Source organism: Mobula birostris, chromosome 1, assembly GCF_030028105.1.
Source record: "Mobula birostris isolate sMobBir1 chromosome 1, sMobBir1.hap1, whole genome shotgun sequence".
Taxonomy (NCBI): Eukaryota; Metazoa; Chordata; class Chondrichthyes; order Myliobatiformes; family Myliobatidae; genus Mobula; species Mobula birostris.
In genome coordinates, this window is record NC_092370.1 from 251,776,664 (window position 1) to 251,797,426 (window position 20,763).

General features: G+C 43.0%; 1 protein-coding gene across 3 annotated transcripts; it reads right to left on the bottom strand.

Moving 5' to 3' along the window:
- Window positions 1–893: 893 nt before the first annotated feature.
- tmem251 (transmembrane protein 251) lies at window positions 894–9,499 on the bottom strand. Of its 3 annotated transcripts, none has more exons than XM_072274769.1 (3): window positions 9,416–9,495; window positions 7,489–7,626; window positions 894–3,546 (listed from the first exon to the last, which is right to left on the bottom strand). In XM_072274769.1, exon 3 carries the CDS (start codon window positions 3,525–3,527, stop codon window positions 3,132–3,134), a length of 396 nt encoding a protein of 131 aa, XP_072130870.1. In that variant the 5' UTR covers window positions 3,528–3,546; window positions 7,489–7,626; window positions 9,416–9,495; the 3' UTR covers window positions 894–3,131. The 3 variants fall into 3 exon arrangements, with proteins under 3 accessions (XP_072130870.1, XP_072130862.1, XP_072130855.1); XM_072274761.1 differs by lacking the exon at window positions 7,489–7,626 and adding an exon at window positions 3,888–5,262 and having other exon boundaries at window positions 9,416–9,474; XM_072274754.1 differs by lacking the exon at window positions 7,489–7,626 and having other exon boundaries at window positions 9,416–9,499.
- Window positions 9,500–20,763: the final 11,264 nt, after the last annotated feature.

Consider the following 20,763-nt stretch of genomic DNA (forward strand, 5'->3'; position numbering starts at 1 on the left):
GAAACAGAGTTACTCCGGGGCCAAGGTGCACAACACCGCCCCAACAGTCACACAGACAAAACAATATGGTCCAAGTGCGAGTCCAGGAACGTTGGAGAAATCTGCAGTTGAACAGTATGGCTTGTCTTCTGCCCAGTGCATACCCGAGGACAGCATCAAATCCAGGATGTTCGCTATGCCACACCACCTCTGCTGGAGTGCACCAGCAAGCAGGCAACACAGCCACCTGAGGCCTAGTCCTCACTATAACCCAGGCCAAACAGCTCCTCTGCCATTCACCAATAAACCAGTGAATCAGATTTGCAGCATTCCACACCACCACTGTCCAACAGGGCCTTGCAATTAAAGAAAAGTAACTGAGATGATCACCTACTGTTAGATAGCACACCTCCTTTGGGACCTGCCGGTGAACGCAGCAAGCCAGGCAGCATCTCTAGGAAGAGGTACAGTCGACGTTTCGGGCCGAGACCCTTCGTCAGGACTAACTGAAGGAACGGCTAGTAAGGGATTTGAAAGTGGGAGGGGGAGGGGGAGATCCAAATGGTGCTGGCGCTGTACTTAGCAGTGTCTTGTGATTGTAAACAATATTTTTAAAAAGAGAATAACCTTTAGTTGGCCCCATAGAAGTTTGAGCCTGCCACCATTTTACCAGAAGATATTTCTTAAAATATCCAAATGTTTATGACCCTTGCTATGCAATTAACAAGAAAATTGAAAGTACAGTATTTCTAATTCCACCACATTCAGAAATCTTACACACAAAACTCAATTTCCAGAAGAAAGTTGGAACATCTTCAAAGTCTGTGCTGATGTTTAGGTACTGCGTTCATCACTAATTTGAGAATTCAGCCTCGTTCAAAGAAATACAGCAAATGCATATTAATATAGTCAGAATCCATACAAAAATTACAGAATTTTAATTGAATTTTAAAAGTAAGCAGCAAATCACAAGTTTTCCAATTAAATCATTGTAGAGCAATACAGCGTAATTAGATTTTTCATTAATGCAGGAGAAACACCCTCAGTTTTCTTTCACATAAGGTATGAAAATCAATAGCAGATTAAGATTTGTTCAGGTTTAACACTGGATATTTTAAACCATCTTAATGTCAAAAAGAAATTAGACAGTACCGCTCAAGGCTTTATTAGCAGGTATCTTAGAAATGTTAATGCAGTTGCAAATCCAGCCTCATTTCTTATACAAGCTTCTATCCAGGTAAAAGGCAGATGCATAATGCACAATGGACAGATTTTCAACTCTGCCACAGCTCTTTAAAGCTAAAATAGCTTTATTTCTTTCTTTTAAAATGACCAACTTTTGCAGTTATCTTATTGGCACCATATTACAAAATCATTTAATAGCATACCACTAACATCACACATACTCACTGGTCACAGAGGTAAAATATCCCCTGCATAATCCAGTATTCAATGAATGGAAGAATGAATGAATTTAGACACTAGGAGGGGTTGGAGAGAGGAACACAACAATCATCTAAAAAAAACCCTAAATCTCACACATCCTTCATTTGTAGAAAGTTCAATATTAGAATTCCCTCACATTAATTTTTTATCAAAAGAATTGTATTGATACAATATTTGGTGACATCACAGAAACATTAAGATGCTTCCAATACAATCAATTGTTTTCACTGCAGACTGATTACCACAGTATTTGGCCTCAAGTAACAAAGTCTACAAAATATTCTGAGCTTCTCTCCCGAAGAACCAGGAGGAACTAATAAACACCCCTCTTGATTACTCACGCAAATGCAGCATGTTCTGAAAGCCAACGCAACACTAATCATCCATTTCACACGATCTTCACCCTATTCAATAATCAAGGTACATCTGAACTAGATGAAGCTCTAAGGATTAACTTTATCTTAAAAGATGTTGACATTATATTGTCACACTCATGCAAGAACTCTCATTATAGTTTGCAGATTAAAGTGCCTTCTTTAAAAAAATAAATTATTTGCATTAATATTTGTAAAAAAGTATTATGGAGGCATATAGTCTTTTAGTATGCTCTTAGTGGTAGGCTTCATTTTCAATGCTCTAACCCTGTTGACAGGTAAATGTTTACTGTTTGTATCGGGCTTCTGAAAATACTTGAAAGTCCAAATGTGTCCATCATTTCAAAAGATCAAGGCGATTACTACTTCTTTAACCTACCGTCCAATGTGAATGCACAACCTAGAAAAGCTAATTTTTATTTTTTAAAAACATAACCACAAGAATGAACTCTCCCTGAATTACTGGATCTTCAGATTTAACCCAGAAGCGTACTGACGCATCTCAACACCTTAACCATGTGGTAATTTCACCTTGGTCCAATGTTATGCTCATTTAAAATCTTTAAGAAACTTTACAGAAAATCCGAATTCCTTCCAAAAACTTTCTAAAAATATTCCACAAACGGTACACCTTGAACACAATTGCCTTGATTTGATTTATCCAAAATGCCTTTAGTTTTATGTTCAACCATTTATTAACTTAAGAGTGTATGCGTTCTAAACATAAACCTGGACTTGCTTTGCTGCCCAGTGGTAAGGTGACAATTGTGAAAGCACGTTATGGGACTCCTTTCAAAATTAAATCGAAAACCAGGATATAAGGTCTACCATTTGCAAGGCTATATTGAAAATTCATTAAATATCACTGCCTGTGACAATTTAAGCTTGGTCAAATATTATAGACTGAAAAAAAACATACATCTTGAACACAATCCAAAAATGATTAACAAATAATAATCCAGGGTGTATTACATATATCCAAATAGATGTTTTTCCAGAAACATCTACAGTAGTTAGAAATTAAAGTGGAGGTGTTATAATTTAAGATCTATTTAAAGTATGTCAGGATGAGGTACAAAACCCTTTGTCACCAAAGTGGCCCAAAAGAGCTGAGAACTCCCACTGAAGATAGAGTGGGATTAATGGAGTGACTGATTTTAAACACAATTCTAACCATGGCATTTACCCCATTCTCCAAAGGATTGTACAGTTACAAATAAATTTCTATTAAAAAATTCAGATACAGCTGAACATTTCATTATAGATTACATAAAATTAAACATCCATGTCTTGAATCTTGATTTGGGGTTGATCCCAAATAGTCTATTCTATTCACGTATCGATTATTTTCAATCTGTTGATTTGGTTAGAGGCTTTGACAAAAGCTTGATGGCGGTTGCATATGACTGCTAAATATATTGGAAATATACAGTAGCCCACTGTCTTGGGATTAGCTCTTGTACACGAATACAGGAATAAAAAGATTTGTAGGTACGGAATTAGAAAGAGAATGGCCCACAACCAGAACGGGAGTGAAAATAAGCGTGCAGTCACTGTCTGGGTCCAAGATGTTTCACTCTCCAGCTTCTCTGACTTGCGATGAATATGTTCCAAAGCCAGTTGGTTATAAGTCTCATTTATTTCAAACACATAATAAAAAGCTGCAGCACTTGCGAGCAGATAGAATCCTACACCAAGCCATCCCATTCTCTGACGAAAGTTCATCATTCTCCATAATCTACTTTCTCTGCAATATAAAAGTGAGACATGCATCAAATATACAGTGCCCTGAAAAAGTACTCGGCCCCCCACAACTATTTCCACACTTTACTGACTCATCTTCTAAACTTAAAATATATTGAAGTAGGATTATTTTGAGCTAATTTACAAAACATTGTGCATCATGTCAAATCAAAAGAAAAATTCCAAAACCTGTAAACAATTTACTAAAAATTAAAAACCAAATTCATGAGGTTGAAAAAGTATTCATCCTCTTTGTAATTACTAGGCTAACTTTCCTCTAGTACCATACTGTATATCACCTTACCAACTCACTCAATTTATCGATGTAGAAAATTAGAGAATCACCTGCTTTCAATGAATGGTAGATTTTCAACAGGCCAAACCAAAATGAAGCCAAAAGAGCATTCAAGACAAGTCAGGGAAACATAAATCTGGGGAAGGGTACAAGATCATCTCAAAGGCACTGAACATACCTTGGAGCTCAGTGCAGTCCATTCTGAAAAAATGGAAAAATATGAAGCCACAGCCACACTGCCTAGGTCAGCCTCCCCAACACCACCCCCCCCCCAAACTTAGTCACAGGAGAAGAATGGCACTTGTAAGAGAGGCTGCTGTGACACCAACAGTCACTCTGAGTGAGCTGCAGAAGTCTGTGCTGATACTGGAGATGAAGTTCACAGTACCACCATCTCTACAAAAATTTGCACAAAAAGGGTATTTATGGAAGAGTGCAAGGAAGCATCCCTGGCTAAAAAAAAAAACATATTCTTGCCCATCAAGACATTGTTAAGTATCACTTAAGATGTGGAACAGGTCTTGTGTGTGGATAAGACTAAAGTGGAACATTTTGGCCTCAACACTAAGCCATACATGTGGTGTAAAACTAATGCTGCACATCAGCTAGGCAACACCACCCCACTGTAAAGTATGCTAAGGGGATGATTTTCAGCAGCAGGGACTGGAAATCAGGATTGGTGGGAAGGTGAATGCTACTAAATACAGAGAGATCCTGGATAAAAACCTGCTAGCCTCTGCCTGAAAGCTTAAACTGGGGAGTAAGTATATCCTAGTGGCTTCTAATGAAGAAAATTGATGTCCTTGAGCAGCCCACTAATGAGTCCTAACCTTAACCCAATCAAATATCTCTGGCTGTCCACCAACACTCCCCAACTAACCTGACTCAGCGTGAGCAACTTAACCCAATCAAACATCTCTGGCTGTCCACCAACACTCCCCAACTAACCTGACTCAGTGTGAGCAACTTAACCCAATCAAACATCTCTGGCTGTCCACCAACACTCCCCAACTAACCTGACTCAGCGTAAGCAACTTATTCATAATCTTGCTCCATCACATCGTGCAGAGCTAATACAGGCTTATCTAGAAAGACAGCTGCAAGAGGTGGTTCAATTACATGCTGAGCAACCGGGGATGAATACTTTTGAACTGCTGACATTTCAGTGTTTGAATTTTCAGCTTTTCATGCTTTATAGATTTCCACTTTTTGGGCTCAACTGTGTAAAACAGAGCATGTGATTCACAAATAAAAATTCTCAGTTGAATTGATCAAAAGCCATGGCTGTAACACTCATTTATATGAACAAAGGATTGGGGCCGAATACTTTTACAGGGCACTGTACATTAAAAAAAAATTAACTATTTTAATACATTGGGAAAGCAAGGGGTTTGTCCTGTCATCCTGAAGCTGGAAAAATTCTTTCTGAAAGCAAAACACAACGTGATTAAGAAAGATCAAAATCAAGAAACTTATTAAGGTTAAAGATTGTGCAGTACAGAAGTGTAAAGGAGAACAAAATAATTGTTATTCTGGTTCCATTACACCACAAACAAACTCAGTAAGATAAAGAACACAATAATAAAAAAACACAATAAATATAAATACATAAGATAGCTTATATCCATAGACTGATTGTATCTCCATGAAGTGACACTAGGCACAGGAGCGTCTGTACATGAAGTGACTGACAAATGATAATGTAATGGTGGTTGTGGGTGTGGTGGTGTGGGATAGTGGGTGGAGGTGTTGATTATTGCTAGAGGAACATAACTTTCTGAGTCTGGTGGTTCTGCCGTGGATTCTAGTACATAAGTACACATGCCAATCAATGACAGAAACCAGTTATGTAAGTTAATAGGTAGCGAACCCCACATTAGCTATACTCAACGCAGGTGCTGGTGTGAAGTATTAACATAGTCCCTGCCCTCCAGTTCTGAAATAGAGCTCAAAGAGCATAACAATGGCTATTCCTTTAGCCCCTCTGCACTGCTGCCCCTACCCCTGACCGTAGAAGGGTAGAAGCTATTCTGGCTGGAGCTCTGTGACTAGTTGTGTTTAACTAGTACTGTATCTGTACCGGGACATCTGTTGTTTGTGATGCATATATATGGTGAAAACACAGATTAGATGGTTTTGTATGTTTGCAGTAGAAGGTATTGTGGAGAGCGTAGAAGACTACCATAGGATACAGCTGGGTGTAGATTACAGATTTGGGCACAGAAATAGCAAGTGGCATTTAACCCAGTCAAATGTGAAATGTTGCACTTTAGAAGATCCAATGTAAATAATGTAATGTAACAGTAATATAGCAGTTCGTGCAACTCTTATTACAGCTTGTGCAAACTGAATTCAGAGTTCAATCCCTTCTGTAAGGAGTGTCTATATATCCTCCCCATGGAATGTGTGGGTTTCCCAGGGTGCTCCAGTTTCCTCTCACAGTCCAAAGACGTACCAGGTCGGTTAACTGGCCCTAGTAAATTGTCCCACAAGTTTAGAATGGGGGCTTTCAGGGGTTGCTGGGGCAGCATGGCTCACAGAGTTGGAAGGGTCTTTACGCTGTATTGCTAAATAAGCTGATGAGCAGAGGGGTTTTGGGATCCTAGTACATACGTGTAGTGGTGACAGAAAGTTTGTGAACCCTGTAGAATTTTCTCTATTCCTGCATAAATGACCTAAAATGTGATCAGATCTTCACGTCCTAAAACTAGATAAAGAGAACCCAATTAAAGAGCACCAAAAAAATTGTACCCGTTCATTTATTGATTGAGGAAAATGATAAGCTTGCAAAAGACCACCTGAATGTTCTACAACACTTCTGGTACAATGTTCTGTGACAGATGAGATAAAAGTTTTTGGCAGAAATGCACATTGCTGTGTTTGGAGGAAAAGGGGCACTGCACATCAACACAAAACCTCATCCCAACTGTGAACGGGGTGGAAGCAGCATCATGGTTTGGGGCTGATTTGCTGCCACAACTTGGAGTCATTAAGGGAACAATGAATTCAAAATTGTATCAAGACATAGGATAATGCAAAAAGACATGATCCAAAAGGCAAGACTAAATCAACAACAGAATGGTTTAAAAAGAAGAAAATTTGTGTTTTGGAATGGCCAACTGCTGATCTTAATCCAATAGGAATGTTGTGGAAGGACCTGAAGCGAGCAGTTCATGCAAGGAAGCCCCCCGACATCTCCCCGACGGTTTTGTAAGGAGGAATGGCTGAAATTCCTGCAAGCTGATGTGCAGGACTGACCAACAGTTACCGGAAACGTTTGGTTGAAGTTATTGCTGTACGAGGGGGTCACAGCAGTGGCTGAAAGCAAAGGTTCATATACTTTTTCCACAAATATATGTAATTTTTGTCAATAAATAAATAAGTATAATGTTTCTGTGTTATTTATTTAACTGCGTTCTCTTTATCCACACATTCACTACTATCTGGCTAAATTTGCCGATGATACAAAGATAGGTGGAGGAGCGGGTAGTGTTGAGGAAATAGAACCTGCAGAGAGACTTTTGGACAGTTTAGGGCAGTGGTCCCCAACCTCCGGGCCGCGAAGCATGCAGTGGTGCAGCGGTAGCCGGAGCGCACCCAGCACGTTTAAGAAAAAAGCCGAAATAAACAAGCTAATTAATTAGGTGCCACCTGGCATGTAAATGTCGGCCCAGATCAGAGGCGATTGCCGATTTCACTTGCTCGACGGGATGTTCACTCCTCTTTCCAGGGTGCTGGAGCCTTTAGCTGTTCCATTGTTTGGTCAATTTAAACGCCAGCTCAGACAGGCTGAAAAGACAGGGCTGTCAGGATCAAGGTGACATGTTGAATCTAAACAAACTTCTAATAAAGTATAGGTGCTGCCGTGCTGGTCCCAGGACAGATCCTCTGACACTTTTCAGATAGAGAAATGTCAATCCTTAATGCCGAAGAATTTAAAGTTATTGACCTCCTCCACCTCAGTTCCTCTAATGAAGACTGGCTTCTGGGCGGCATCTAATTAATTAGCTTGTTTATTTCGGCTTTTCTCTTAAAGATGTGCTGGGTGCGCTCCGGCTACCGCTGTACCCCTGCATGTTTCGTGGCCCAGAGGTTGGGGACCACTGGTTTAGGGGAATGGGCAAAGAAGTGGCAAATGAAATAAAATGTTGGAAAGTATACGGTCATACACTTTGGTGGAAGAAATAAACGGGCAGACTTTTATTTAGATGGGGAGAGAATTCAAAATGCAGCGATGCAAAGGGACTTGGGAGTCCTTGTGCAGGATACCCTAAAGGTTAACCTCCAGGTTGAGTCGGTTGTGAAGAAGGCAACTGCAACGTTGGTATTCATTTCTAGAGGTATAGAATATAAGAGCAGGGATGTGATGTTGAGGCTCTATAAGGCACTCGTGAGACCACACACGGAGTATTGTGTGCAGTTTTGGGCTCCTTATTTTCGAAAGGATATACTGACATTGGAGAGGGTTCAGAGAAGATTCACGAGAATTGATTCCAGGAATGAAAGGGTTACCGTATGAGTAACATCTGGCAGCTCTTGGGCTGTATTCCCTGGAGTTCAGAATGAGGGGGGATCTCATAGAAACACTCCCAATGTTAAAATGCCTGAACAGATTAGATATGGCAAAGTTATTTCCCATGGTAGGGGTTTCTAGGACAAGTGGGCACGACTTCAGGATTGGAGGACATCCTTTTAGAACAGAGATGCAGAGAAATTACTTTAGTCAGTGGTAAATCTGTGGAATTTGTTGCCACTAGTGGCTGTGGAGCCCAAGTCATTGGGTGCATTTAAGGCAAGAGATAGATAGGTTCTTGATTAGCCAGGGCATCAGAGGGTATTGGGTGAAGGCAGTGGAGTGGGGTTGACTGGAAGAATTGGATCAGCCTATGATTGAATGGGGATGCAGGGTCGATGGGCCAAATGGCCTACAATTTCCCCCAGGATGAATAAAGTATGACTATGACTAAATAAATTTGAAAAGCCACAACCCCCAACATTTTGCAGAAATCAGTTAAGGCTGATCAGCACATCCACCCACTAACTCACCTTACCCTACCACTACTTTATCATTTCCTGTCAGTTAACTTACGTACAGGCACTCCTATATCTCCTGTCATTTCATCGATTATTCTATATAAGCCATCTTTTACATTCATTGTTTTTTAAAAGGTTATTGTGTTTTCTTTTGTGATGCATCAGATCTGGAGTAACAATTATTTCATCCTCTTTTACAGCTGTGCACTGGAAATGACATTAAACAATCTTGAATCCGCTCTCAGCTCCCAGGCGAAGCTGCCAGCGAAACCCTCGGGTCACCTCTACCCGAGCCCCCGGCCGTCCAGCTCCGAGCCCCAGTAGCAGGCTTCACTGACTCCAGCCCCGGCCTTGGGCCCCGAACCTCGCTCCCCGAGCCCGGTTCCCAACCGCGGGCAGCCCCGACCTCCGCCTCCCCGTCGTCAAGCCGAGCCGCGGAGCACCAACCCCGGCCGAGCTTCGCTCTGGCCCCGAGTTCCAGCTCTGAGCCTCGCCCCCTGGTGCCGGTGCCGGTGCCAAGCCCACGCCCCGGCCCCGGCCTCACCTCACTCGAGAAGGTACGGCAGCGGCGACTCTAACTTCACTCGATGGCCGAGCGGCCCGCTCCGTCTCCACCGGCTGACGAGTCACAAGCAAATCCGCTTCCGGGTTCTGGAGGCCCACATCCGGGTGGTTGCCAGGGTGACGGCGCCGCGCCTGGGACCAGAGGGCCTCCCACCCACAGAGACTACAGCACAGCATCGTAAACTTCTGTCAGCCGGCCTCGGGTCTCGACCCGTTCATTTCCATCGACGCTGCTTGACCTGCAGAGTTCCTCCAGCACTCTGTGCGAATTGCCTGAGATTTCCTCAGAGTAAATGGGGCTAGGCACGGACGAGATGGGCCAAAGGGCCTGTTTCTGTGCTGTTGTTTTTTTATGACTCTCTTTCCAGGATCCTCAGAACCTCTTCAGTTTATGACCAGTTTTTTAAAATTTCCTTTCGTGAAGCACCTCTTTTTAAAATTTTTCTTTGCTAAGTTCCAGTCTTTTCAACTGTAGAGTGTCGAACTGCTTATCAATACATATAGAATCAAATACAGAATGACGCTGTATAAAACATTGGTGAGGTGGAATATTAGATCCCAACTTCCAGTAAGATGGTGGCGTGTGTGAAAACAGCAGCCTTTCGGGGGCCAACCAAAGATGATTTTCTCTCTGTAAAATTTGTTTTTTTACCATCCAAAGACAATTCTACTCCAAGGACATTGAGCACTACAGGGCCACTCCATCAGTGAGCTGCTCGTTGATCGGAGTAGTTGGACTGGTGTTGGCAGCAGAGCGGTCGAGGTGTCAAAGGGGCTTGCTATGACGATAGAGGGAGAGCTGGCCGAGGTGTTGAAGGGCCGGCCGTGATGTTGGAGAGAGAGCCAGCCGAGGTGTGGAATGGGCTGGCTGAGGCTGGCATGGTGGAGAAGGAGCTGGTCAGGATACCAGAAGAGCCAGTTAGGATATCGAGGAACCCACCAGAATATCGGAGGAGCCTGTCGGGATATCGGAGGAGCTGGTTTGGGTTCGGAGGAGCTGAGCTGACTGCAGACCATGTTGCTGCCCACTACTTGGAAGCATTGGAGTTGGTGCAATATAACTGTGGGAGATTGTCTCAGACATTTCACTTGAGATCACAAGACTCTGTTGGACAGTGATAAAATGCAAGTTCTCACAGGTCTGATTCCCTTGTCTGCTGGAGGGGCAGGAGACATGGGAGCTTTCTAGTGTTAGTTGTAGTGAGGACTAGGCCTCAAGCATCAGGCTTGCCTGTTGCTGCAGCAGGTGAGAGACTTGGCGTCTGAACTGATCGGGGGCCTGGCCTCTCCTGTCAGTGCTGCCCTCCCACATTTGAGCGGTGGAAAGACAGGCTGGATTGCGTGCATTGTATACTGCCGGGAGACCAACTTTGTCTGCTGGACATTGTCACTCAGTGTACTTGGGCTGCATGCAGGTTTTCTTTTCGAGTAAATGTGCTTCTTTGCTTGCTATTACGTTTGCTTACGCATACGTAAGGCTCCTTTTCATTGACTACAGCTCTGGCTTTATACCATCATTCCAAATAAACTGATTCCTAAGCTCCGGAACCTGGGCCTTAGCACTCAGATCTGCAGCTGGATCTTCAACTTCCTCACAGACAGGACCCAGGCTGTAAAAATAGGGGCCAAGCTCTCCTCTACAATCACTCTGAGCACCAGTGCCCCACAAGGCTGTGTACTCAGCCCCCTGCTGTACTCACTGTACACCCATGATTGTGTAGCCAAGTTTCCATCGAACTCAAATATATAAGTTTGCTGATGACACAACAATTGTAGGCCGTATCTTGGGTAATGATGAGTTTGAGTACAGAGAGGAAATTAAGAACCTGGTGGCATGGTGCGAAGACAATAACCTATCCCTTAACGTCAGCAAGACGAAGGAATTGGTTGTTGACTTCAGAAGGAGTAGCAGACTGCACGACCCAATTTACATCAGTGGTGCGCAAGTGGAACAGGTCAAAAGCTTTAAGTTCCTCAGGGTCAATATCACAAATGACCTGACTTGGTCCGACTAAGCAAAGTCCACTGCCAAGAAGGCCCACCAGTGCCTTTACTTCCTGAGAAAACTAAAGAAATTTGGCCTGTCCCCTAAAACCCTCACTAATTTTTATAGGTACACTGTAGAAAGCACTCTTCTACGGTGCATCACAACCTGGTATGGAAGTTGTCCTGTCCAAGACTGAAAGAAGCTGCAGAAGATCGTGAACATGGCGCAGCACATCACACAAACCAATCTTCCGTCCTTGGACTCACTTTACATCGCACGCTGTCGGAGCAGTGCTACCAGGATAATCAAGGACACGACCCACCCAGCCAACACATCCGGGAGAAGGCTCAGGAGCTTGAAGACTTGTACGGCCAGATTTGGGAACAGCTTCTTTCCAACTGTGATAAGACTGCTGAACGGATCCTGACCCGGATCTGGGCCGTAGCCTCCAAATATCCGGACCTGCCTGTCGGTTTTTTTGCACTACCTTACTTTCTGTTTTTTCTATTTTCTATTTACGATTTATAATTTAAATTTTTAATATTTAATATTTGTAATGCAGGGAGTGGGAAGCGCAGAATCAAATATCGCTGTAATGATTGTACGTTCTGGTATCAATTGTTTGGCGACAATAAAGTATAAAGTATTTTGGCAACCGGGAATAGTCGGGTGACAGCGTGGAGAGACAGCGGACAGCCAGGAAAGACTGGCACCGGGGGTGTCAGGATTGGCAGTCCGGGCACCAGCTCAGAAGAGCACCCACCCCTTGAAGCTTCTAGTTTACATGGAGAAACATACCCTCGGAGTCCTCCGAGAGGGAGGGAGAATGATGGACCCAATCGGACGGATACAGTTAATTACAGGGAACGACTACGACCAAGAGCTAGGATAAGAGGCTCTAAGTGTCCAGTGTGTTGGTGTGGGAGAGCGTTTTCCAGCATTAAAGGTTTGCGAGTCCACCAAGCAAAGTTGAAGTGCTATTCCATCCCAGTGGATGAAGATGAGATTACTTCACCAAGCACAGATGATGTGGTCTTTTCAACCACTGATTCACAAGCCACAGCGATTCGCTCTGGAGAGAGTCATCATACTCCAGGTCAGACGAGAGATAACCCAGTTCAGGTTTCAGACCACAGTACCCAGGTAGATTCTTTGCATGATGGCGGTGGCGAGGAGGTAGAGAAGAAGAGGAAGGTCAAGTGGCCAGCAATGGCAGATGAGAAGACTTGGCGTGTGTTTGATGAGGATATCAGTATGATGTTGGAGAACACGCTCAGGGGAACATCAAAGAGAAAGTTGGAAGTGATGGGCGATATGATTTACGATGTTGGAAAGTACAAGTTTGGTTTGGTTGAGTTGAAGAAAACAAAGCCTACACAGCAACCAGATATAATCGTATGGTCTGACACCAGTAGAGAAGCGGTTATTGGTGAACTCACAGTCCCCTGGGAAGACAACATCGATGAAGCCCATGAGCGCAAGTTAACCAAATATGCAGAGTTAAGATCAGAGTGCAGAGACAGAGGGTGGAAGGTCTCATGCTATCCATTCGAAGTAGGCTGCTGTGGGTTTATTGCGTTCACTCTCCAGAAGTAGCTGCGTGACCTTGGCTTCACTAGAAGAGAGATCAAGTCAACCAGCAGGGCTGTAGCTGAGGCAGCAGAGACAGGATCAGCATGGGTGTGGACCAAGTATGTCCAGAGGGGCAGATAGTCAGACAGTGTATACATATCTTGCAAACCCTTCAGTAGTTGCATAGACACCTGAAGAGTAGACTATCTGTTGGATGGAAGTGACCAACAACTCTGATAGAGGCAGATGCCAAGTTTTTAAGCTCACCAGTGGGAGGTGGTGCTTTAGCACTGCTGGCCCACCACCTCGAGGGAGTCTTGATCATAAGCAGGCCGAAACTCCTGAAGACAGGTGGCAGATCAACTGATGATCCCACTGGTGATAGCACAGGACAGTTAACATCTTAGTCCACGTGTATTTTGTAACTGAATTATGTTAATTGCTATTTTTGAATGTTTGCTTGCTAATTTGAATGTTTTGCACTGTGGCCCTAGAGGAACGGTGTATCTCTCAGCTGTGTCCATGTATGATTTGAATGATAATTGAATTTGATTTGATTTGATTTGTGTGCAGTTTTGGTCAGCTACCTACAGAAAAGATGTAAATAAGGTTGAAAGAGTACAGGGAAAATTACAGGATGTTGCTGGGACTGAAGGACCTGAGTTATAAGGAAAGATGGACTGAGTTAGGATTTTATTCCTTGGAACATAGAAGATTGAGAGGAGATTTGTTGGAGGTATACAAAATTATGAGGGGTATAGATAGGGTAAGTGCAAGCAGCCTTTTTCCACTGTGTTTGGGTGGCACTATAACTTGAGGTCATGGGTTGAAGATGAAAGGCGAGAAATTTATGAGGAACATGACGGGAAACTTCTTCGCTCAGAGGGTGGAGTGAGCTGCCAGCACAAGTGGTGTGTGTGAGCTCAGTTTCAACTTTTAAGGGAAGTTTGATTAGGTACATTGATAGTAGAGGTATGGAGGGCTATGGTCCTGGTGCAGGTCGATGGGAGTAGAGAGTTTAAATTGTTTCAGCATGGACTAGATGGGTCAAAGGGCCTGTTCCTATGCTGTACTTTTCTACGACAATGAAAAGTCATCAACTTTATTTTCTATCTGATAAATCCATGACTAAAACCTTTTAACTTGCCTCATTGCTCTCATTTGAAATGAGTTTCTACTTTGAATTCAGGTGTAAGAGGTGACAGGATAATGCCAGTGTACAATCCACTGTGACATTGTTCTTGTATGTGATCTTATTTCACTACAATATCCTCCAAGTCTTTAATGCATCCAACAAACAGTGGTATCCCAATACGAGGATGGAAATCCATCCAGCTTGATCTTTCATTCCATGCACTAAATGTTCTGTTTTATTTTTCAAAATATACAAGGAGCCAAATTTGAGAAAAGCTGGAGTACCATTGTCTACAGAGAAATCTGTGCAGTGCTAAATTAGACTATGTATTACAGGAAAATGTCAAGCTGGGTGTTTATACTGAGCGTTAAGCTATTTTGTTAGATACAGAAAGTAGTAAATCAAATCAAAAAAATCAAAATCAAGCCAAATTTAATTATCATTCAACCATACATGGGTACAGCTGAACAAAACAGCATTCTCTGGAGCCAAGGTGCAAAATATATGCAGCACTTTCAAAATAGCAAGCAAAAAGAAACCTCACATGTAGCCCGAGACTCTGAGAGACGTGTTCCGCACATTGATGGTAGTTCCTGGCAATTCACCGATCGAACACTGGAGGGCAGCAGCGATGGGAGAGGCTCGCCCCCAGACGAGCACAGACACCACTCTGTGCTGCCTTCGGCCTCTCTCCTGCTGGACTGCACCAGCAGGCAAACCCACGGTTCGCTACAACCGAGGCTGCACAGCTTCCCTGCCACCTGTCATACCACCAAACAAGGGAAACAGGCTTGCAGCATCTTACATTGCAAGAGAGATGTCCAAGTCAATCACCCACGGTTACACTGCTCACCACCTTCGTGCATCCACTCCGATCCCTTAGGGTAGTGGGCAGCTCCTCCAAAATCCAGTCCTGCTCCTCCGACACGCCAGCTGGCTCCACCAAAACACTGGCTGGCTACTCTGATCACAAAGTGGCTCACTGATGGGGCAGACCCAGTCCATGAAAGATAAGGCCCTCCCAACCGTTCAGCACGTTTACATGGAGCGACATCACAGGAAAACAGCATCCATCATCAGGAACCTCCACCATCCAGGTCATGCTCCCTTCTGGCTTCTGCCATCAGGAAGGAGGCATCACTGCCTCAGGATCCACATCACCAGGTCAGGAACAGTTATTACTCCTCATCCATCAGACTCTTGAACAGAGGGGGTAACTTCACTCACCCTAAAACTGAAATGAATCCACAACCTATGGACTCACTTTTAAGGACTCTATAACTCGTGCTTGCTTGCTTGTTTGTTTGTTTGTTTATTTATTTATAGATTGTTATTTTTCTCTTTTTTATATTTACAGTTTGTTATCTTTTACACACTGGATGTTTGTCCATTTCTGTCGAGTGAGGTTTTCCATTGATTCTATTGTTTGTTTGTATTTATTATGAATGCTTTCAAGAAAATGACATCTATGTATGTTGATAAAATTTTATTTTGGACATTTGAACTTTGAAATCAATCAGGACTGGAATTTTGCTTCATCTTTTATGAATCCATTGATTAAGCATGGGAATAATTTTGGTTGTGAAGCTCCCTATAACTAACCAATCAAATAAGATTCATGTCAGTGTTTATGTGGAAGAATAGATCATAAGACCATAATACATAGCAGCAAGATTTGGCCATTTGGCCCATTGAGTCTGCTCCGCCATTCCAGCATGGCTGATCCCTTTTCCCTTCCTCAAGACTATTCCCAGCCTTCTCCCAGGAATGATGCCATGTCCAATCAAGAACCTATCAAGCTCAGCATTAAGTACACCCAACGACCTGGCCTCCACATCTGCCTGTGGTAATAAATTCCACAAATTCACCACTCTCTGGCTTGATAAATTTTTCCACATCTCTGTTTTAAATGGATGACCCTCCATCCTGAGGCTGTGCCCTCTTGTCCTAGACTCCCCCACCATGGGAAACATCTTTTCCATACCCACTCTCTCTAGGCCTTTCAACATTCAAAAAGTTTCAATGAGATTCCCCCTCATCCTTCTAAATTCCAGCAAGTACAGACCCATAACCATCAAATGTTCCTTGTATGATAACCCTTTCATTCTCAGAATCATCCTTATGAACCATCTCTGGACCCTCTCCAATGCTAGCACATCTTTTGTCAGATGAGGAGCCCAAAACTGTTCACAATAGTCAAGGTGAGGCCTCACCAGTGCCTCAGCATCACATTGCTGGTCTTGTATTCTAGACTTCTTGGGATGAATACTAACATAGCACTTGCCTTCCTCACCACCGACTTAACCTGCAAGTTATCCTTTAGATTGTTCTGCACAAGGACTTCCAAGTGCCTTTGCATTTCATATTTTTGGATTTTCTCCATTTAGAAAATAATCTGCACATTTATTTCTACTACCAAAGTGCATGAGCACGCATTTTCCAACATTGTATTTCATTTACCACTTTCTTAACCTTTTTCTTAATCTGCCTAAGTCCATCTGCAGCCTACCTGTTTCCTCAACTCTACCTGTCCCTTCACAAATCTTTGTATCATCTGCAAACTTGGCAATAATGCCATCTATTCCATCATCTAAATCAATGATATACAGCATAAAAAGAAATGGTCCCAACAATGATTCCTGTGGAACATCACTAATCACTGGCAGCCAACCAGAAAAGAATCCTTTTATTCCCACTCGCTGCCTCCTACCAATCAGACAGCGCTCTAACCATGTTAGTAACTTTCCTGTAATACCATGGGCTTTTAACTTGGTAAGCAGCCTCATGTGTGGTACATTGTCAAAGTCGTTCTGAAAGTCTAAATATATAACATCCACTACATCTCCTTTATCTATCCTACATATAATCTCTACGAAGAATTCCAACAGGTTCATCAGGCAGAATCTTCCCTGAAGGAAACCATGCTGGCTTTGTCCTATCTGGTCCTGTGTCACCAAGTACTCCATCACCTCATCCTTAACAATTGATTCTATCATCTTCCCAACCACTGAGGTCAGGCTAACTAGTCTATAATTTTCTTTCTGCTGCCTTCCTCCTTTCTTAAAGATTGGAGTGACATTTGCAATTTTCCAGTCCTCTGTCACCATGTCAGAGTCCACTGATTTTTGAAAGATCATTACTAATGCCTCCACAATCTCTTCCAGAACCCTATGCTGCAGTTCATCTGGTCCGGGTGATTTATGTACCCTTAGTTCTTTCAGCTTTTTGAGCCCCTTCTCCTCTGTAATAGTAACTGCACTCACTTCTCTTTCCTGAAACCCTTCAACATCTGATACACTGCTAGTGTCCTCCACTGTGAAGACTGATATAAAATACTCATTTAGTTCATCTGCCATCATCTTTGCCACTGTTGTTATTTCTGCAGCCTCATTGTCTAGGGTCCTGTATTCACTCTCATCTCTCTTACTTTTTTACATAATTGAAACAGCTTTTACTGTCCACTTTGATATTGTTTGCTAGCTTGCTTTCATATTTCATCTTTTCCCTTCTTTTACTTGCTCTGTACAGGTTTTTAAAACCTCCCCAATCCTCTGTCTTCACACTAATTTTTGCTTTGTTGTATGCCCTCTCTTTTGTTTTTACATTAGCTTTGACTTCCCTTGTCAGCCACAGTTGTATTATTTTGCTATTTGAGTATTTCTTCATTTTTGGAATACATCTGTCCCGCACCTTCCTCATTTTTCCCAGAAACTCACTCCATTGCTGCTTTGCTGACATCCCTGCCAGCAGCTGCTTCCCATTTACTTTGGCCAAGTCCTCTCTCATACCGCTGTAATTTCCCTTACTCCACTGAAATACTGCCTCTACTCTACTTACTTACTCCCTTACTCTACTGAAAAAATGTTAGACTTTACTTTCTCCCTATCAAATCATATTGTGATCACTGGTTCCTAAGGGTTCTTTTACCTTAAGCTCCCTAATCACCTCTGGTTCATTACATAACACCCAATCCGGTATAGCGGATCCCCTAGTGGGCTCAACAACAAACTGCTCTAAAAAGCCAACTGGTAGGCATTCAACAAACTCACTCTTGAGATCCATTACCAACCTGATTTTCCCAATCGACCCACATGTCGAAATCTGCCACGACTATCATAACATTGCCCTTTTGATACACCTTCTCTATTTCCTGTTGGAATCTGTGGTACACATCCCAGCTACTGTTGGGAGGCCTGTATATAACTGCCATCAGGGTGCTTTTACCCTTGCAGTTTCTTAATTCAACCCACAAGGATTCAACATCTTGTGATTCTATGTCACATCTTTCTACTGATTTGATGCCATTCTTTACCACCCCCTTTGCCAACCTTCCTGTCCCTCCGATACAACATGTAACCTTGGACATTCAGCTCCCAACTACAACTATCCTTCAGCCATGATTCAATAATGGCCACAATAGTCATGCGTATTTTTCCAGGAGAGTCGTTGTGCAGTGGTATTGTAGCTCAGTAAGGCACATACGTCTTTAGAAAGAGGGAATGAAAAATTGGGGCAATTGTATTTAGAAATAAATTAATCTATTTTTTCCAAATATGGAAGACATCATAGTGTATCATAAAATGCTAATGGCAAATATTCCTACAGATCAGAAGTGTTATGATTAAGATCCAAGATTTATTCTTCTTCATCTTCACCCATCACGCCTATTGGGGTGTAGGCTGCCACCAACAGCTGCTTCACCAGAGTCCTCTCTCCTGGGTCATTCTTTCACGTTGCCCCCAGGTACAGCCCAACTTCAGATTCTTCCTCTCCCAAGGATGAGGTTTCCAGAGTTTCTGTTGGTACTTCTGGGTTTTTATGCGATGGGGTTGATAGCTCCATGCCGAACTTTCGCAGATGGGCTTCCGACCGTCCAAAGTTCAGAGTTCAATTCCAGTGCCATCGGTAAGGAGTTTGTATATTCTCTCCATGAATGTGTTGGTTTCTTCTGGGTGCACAAGATTCTTCCCAGTCTAAAGATTTAAACAGGAACCGCTGGGGGGTGGGAACCGAACAGAAGAGACTGAGGAAGGGGCGGTTGGCTCACAAATCGAGAAAGCTTGTAAACAATGTGAGAGGGAGGATAGGCAGGTGTTAGAGAAGGGATACGCCTGGACTGGTAGTTTGAGATGAGTCTATTTTAATGTAAGAAGCATCATGAACAAAGCGGATGAACTTAGAGCGTGGATCAATACTTGGAGCTATGATGTTGTGGCCATTACAGAGACTTGGATGGCTTAGGGGCAGGAATGGTTACTTAGAGTGCCAGGCTTTAGATGTTTTAGAAAGCACAGGGAGAGAGGCAAAAGAGGTGGGGGCATAGCACTGCTGATCAGAGATAGTGTCATGGCTGCAGAAAAGGTGGAGGTCATGGAGGGATTGTCTACTGAGTCTCTGTGGGTGAAAGTTAGGAAAAGCAAGGGGTCGATAACTTTACTGGGTGTTTTTATAGACCACCCAATAGTAACAGGGACATCGAAGAGCAGATAGGGAGACAGATTCTGGAAAGGTGTAATAATAACAGGGTTGTCATGGTGGGTGATTTAATTTCCCCGATATTGATTGGCATCTCCCCAAAGCAAGGGGTTTAGATGGGGTGGAGTATATTAGGTATGTTCAGGAAGGATTTCCTCACACAATATATAGATAAGCCGACAAGAGGAGAGGCTGTACTTGATCTGGTATTGGGAAATGAACCTGGTCAGGTGTCAGGTCTCTCAGTGGAAGAGCATTTTGGAGATAGTGATCACAATTCTATCTCCTTTACCATAGCATTGGAGAGGGATAGGAATGGACAGGTTATTAAAATGTTTAATTGGAGTAAGGGGAAATATGAAGCTATCAGGCAGGAACTTGGAAGCATAAATTGGGAACAGATGTTCTCAGGGGAATGTACAACAGAAATGTGGCAAATGTTCAGGGGATATTTGCGTGGTGTTCTGCATAGGTACATTCCAATGAGATGGAAAGGATGATAGGGTACAGGAACCGTGGTGTACAAAGGCTGTTGAAAATCTAGACAAGAAAAGAAAAGCTTACAGAAGGTTCTAAAAACTAGTAATGATAGAAATCTAGAAGAGTATAGGGCTAGCAGGAAGAAACAAGAATGAAATTAGGAGAGCCAGAAGGGGCCATGAAAAGGCCTTGGTGAGCAGGATTAAGGAAAACCCCAAGGCATTCTACAAGTATGTGAAGAACAAGAGGATAAGATGTGAGAGAATAGGACCAATCAAGTGTGACAGTGGAAAAATGTGTATGGAACTGGAGGAGAAAGCGGATGTACCTAATGAATACTTTCCAGTATTCACTATGGAAAAGGACCTTGGCAATTGTGGGGATGGCTTACAGTGGACTGAAAAGCTTGAGAATATAGACAGTAAGAAAGAGGATGTGCTGTAGATTTTGGAAAGCATCAAGTTGGATAAGTCACCGGGACCAGACGAGATATACAGTCGACTACTGTGGAAGGCAAGAGAGGAGATTGCTGAGCCTCTGGCTATGATCTTTGCATCATCAATGGGGATGGGAGAAGTTCCAGAGGATTGGAGGGTTGCAGAAGTTTTTCCCTTATTCAAGAAAGGGAGTAGAGACAGCCCAGGAAATTATAGACCAGTGAGTCTTACTTCAGTGGTTG

What these genes read in the sequence shown, in the direction of transcription:
- tmem251 (XM_072274754.1), bottom strand. Translation starts at nt 3,527, where the DNA reads ATGATGAACTTTCGTCAGAGAATGGGATGGCTTGGTGTAGGATTCTAT.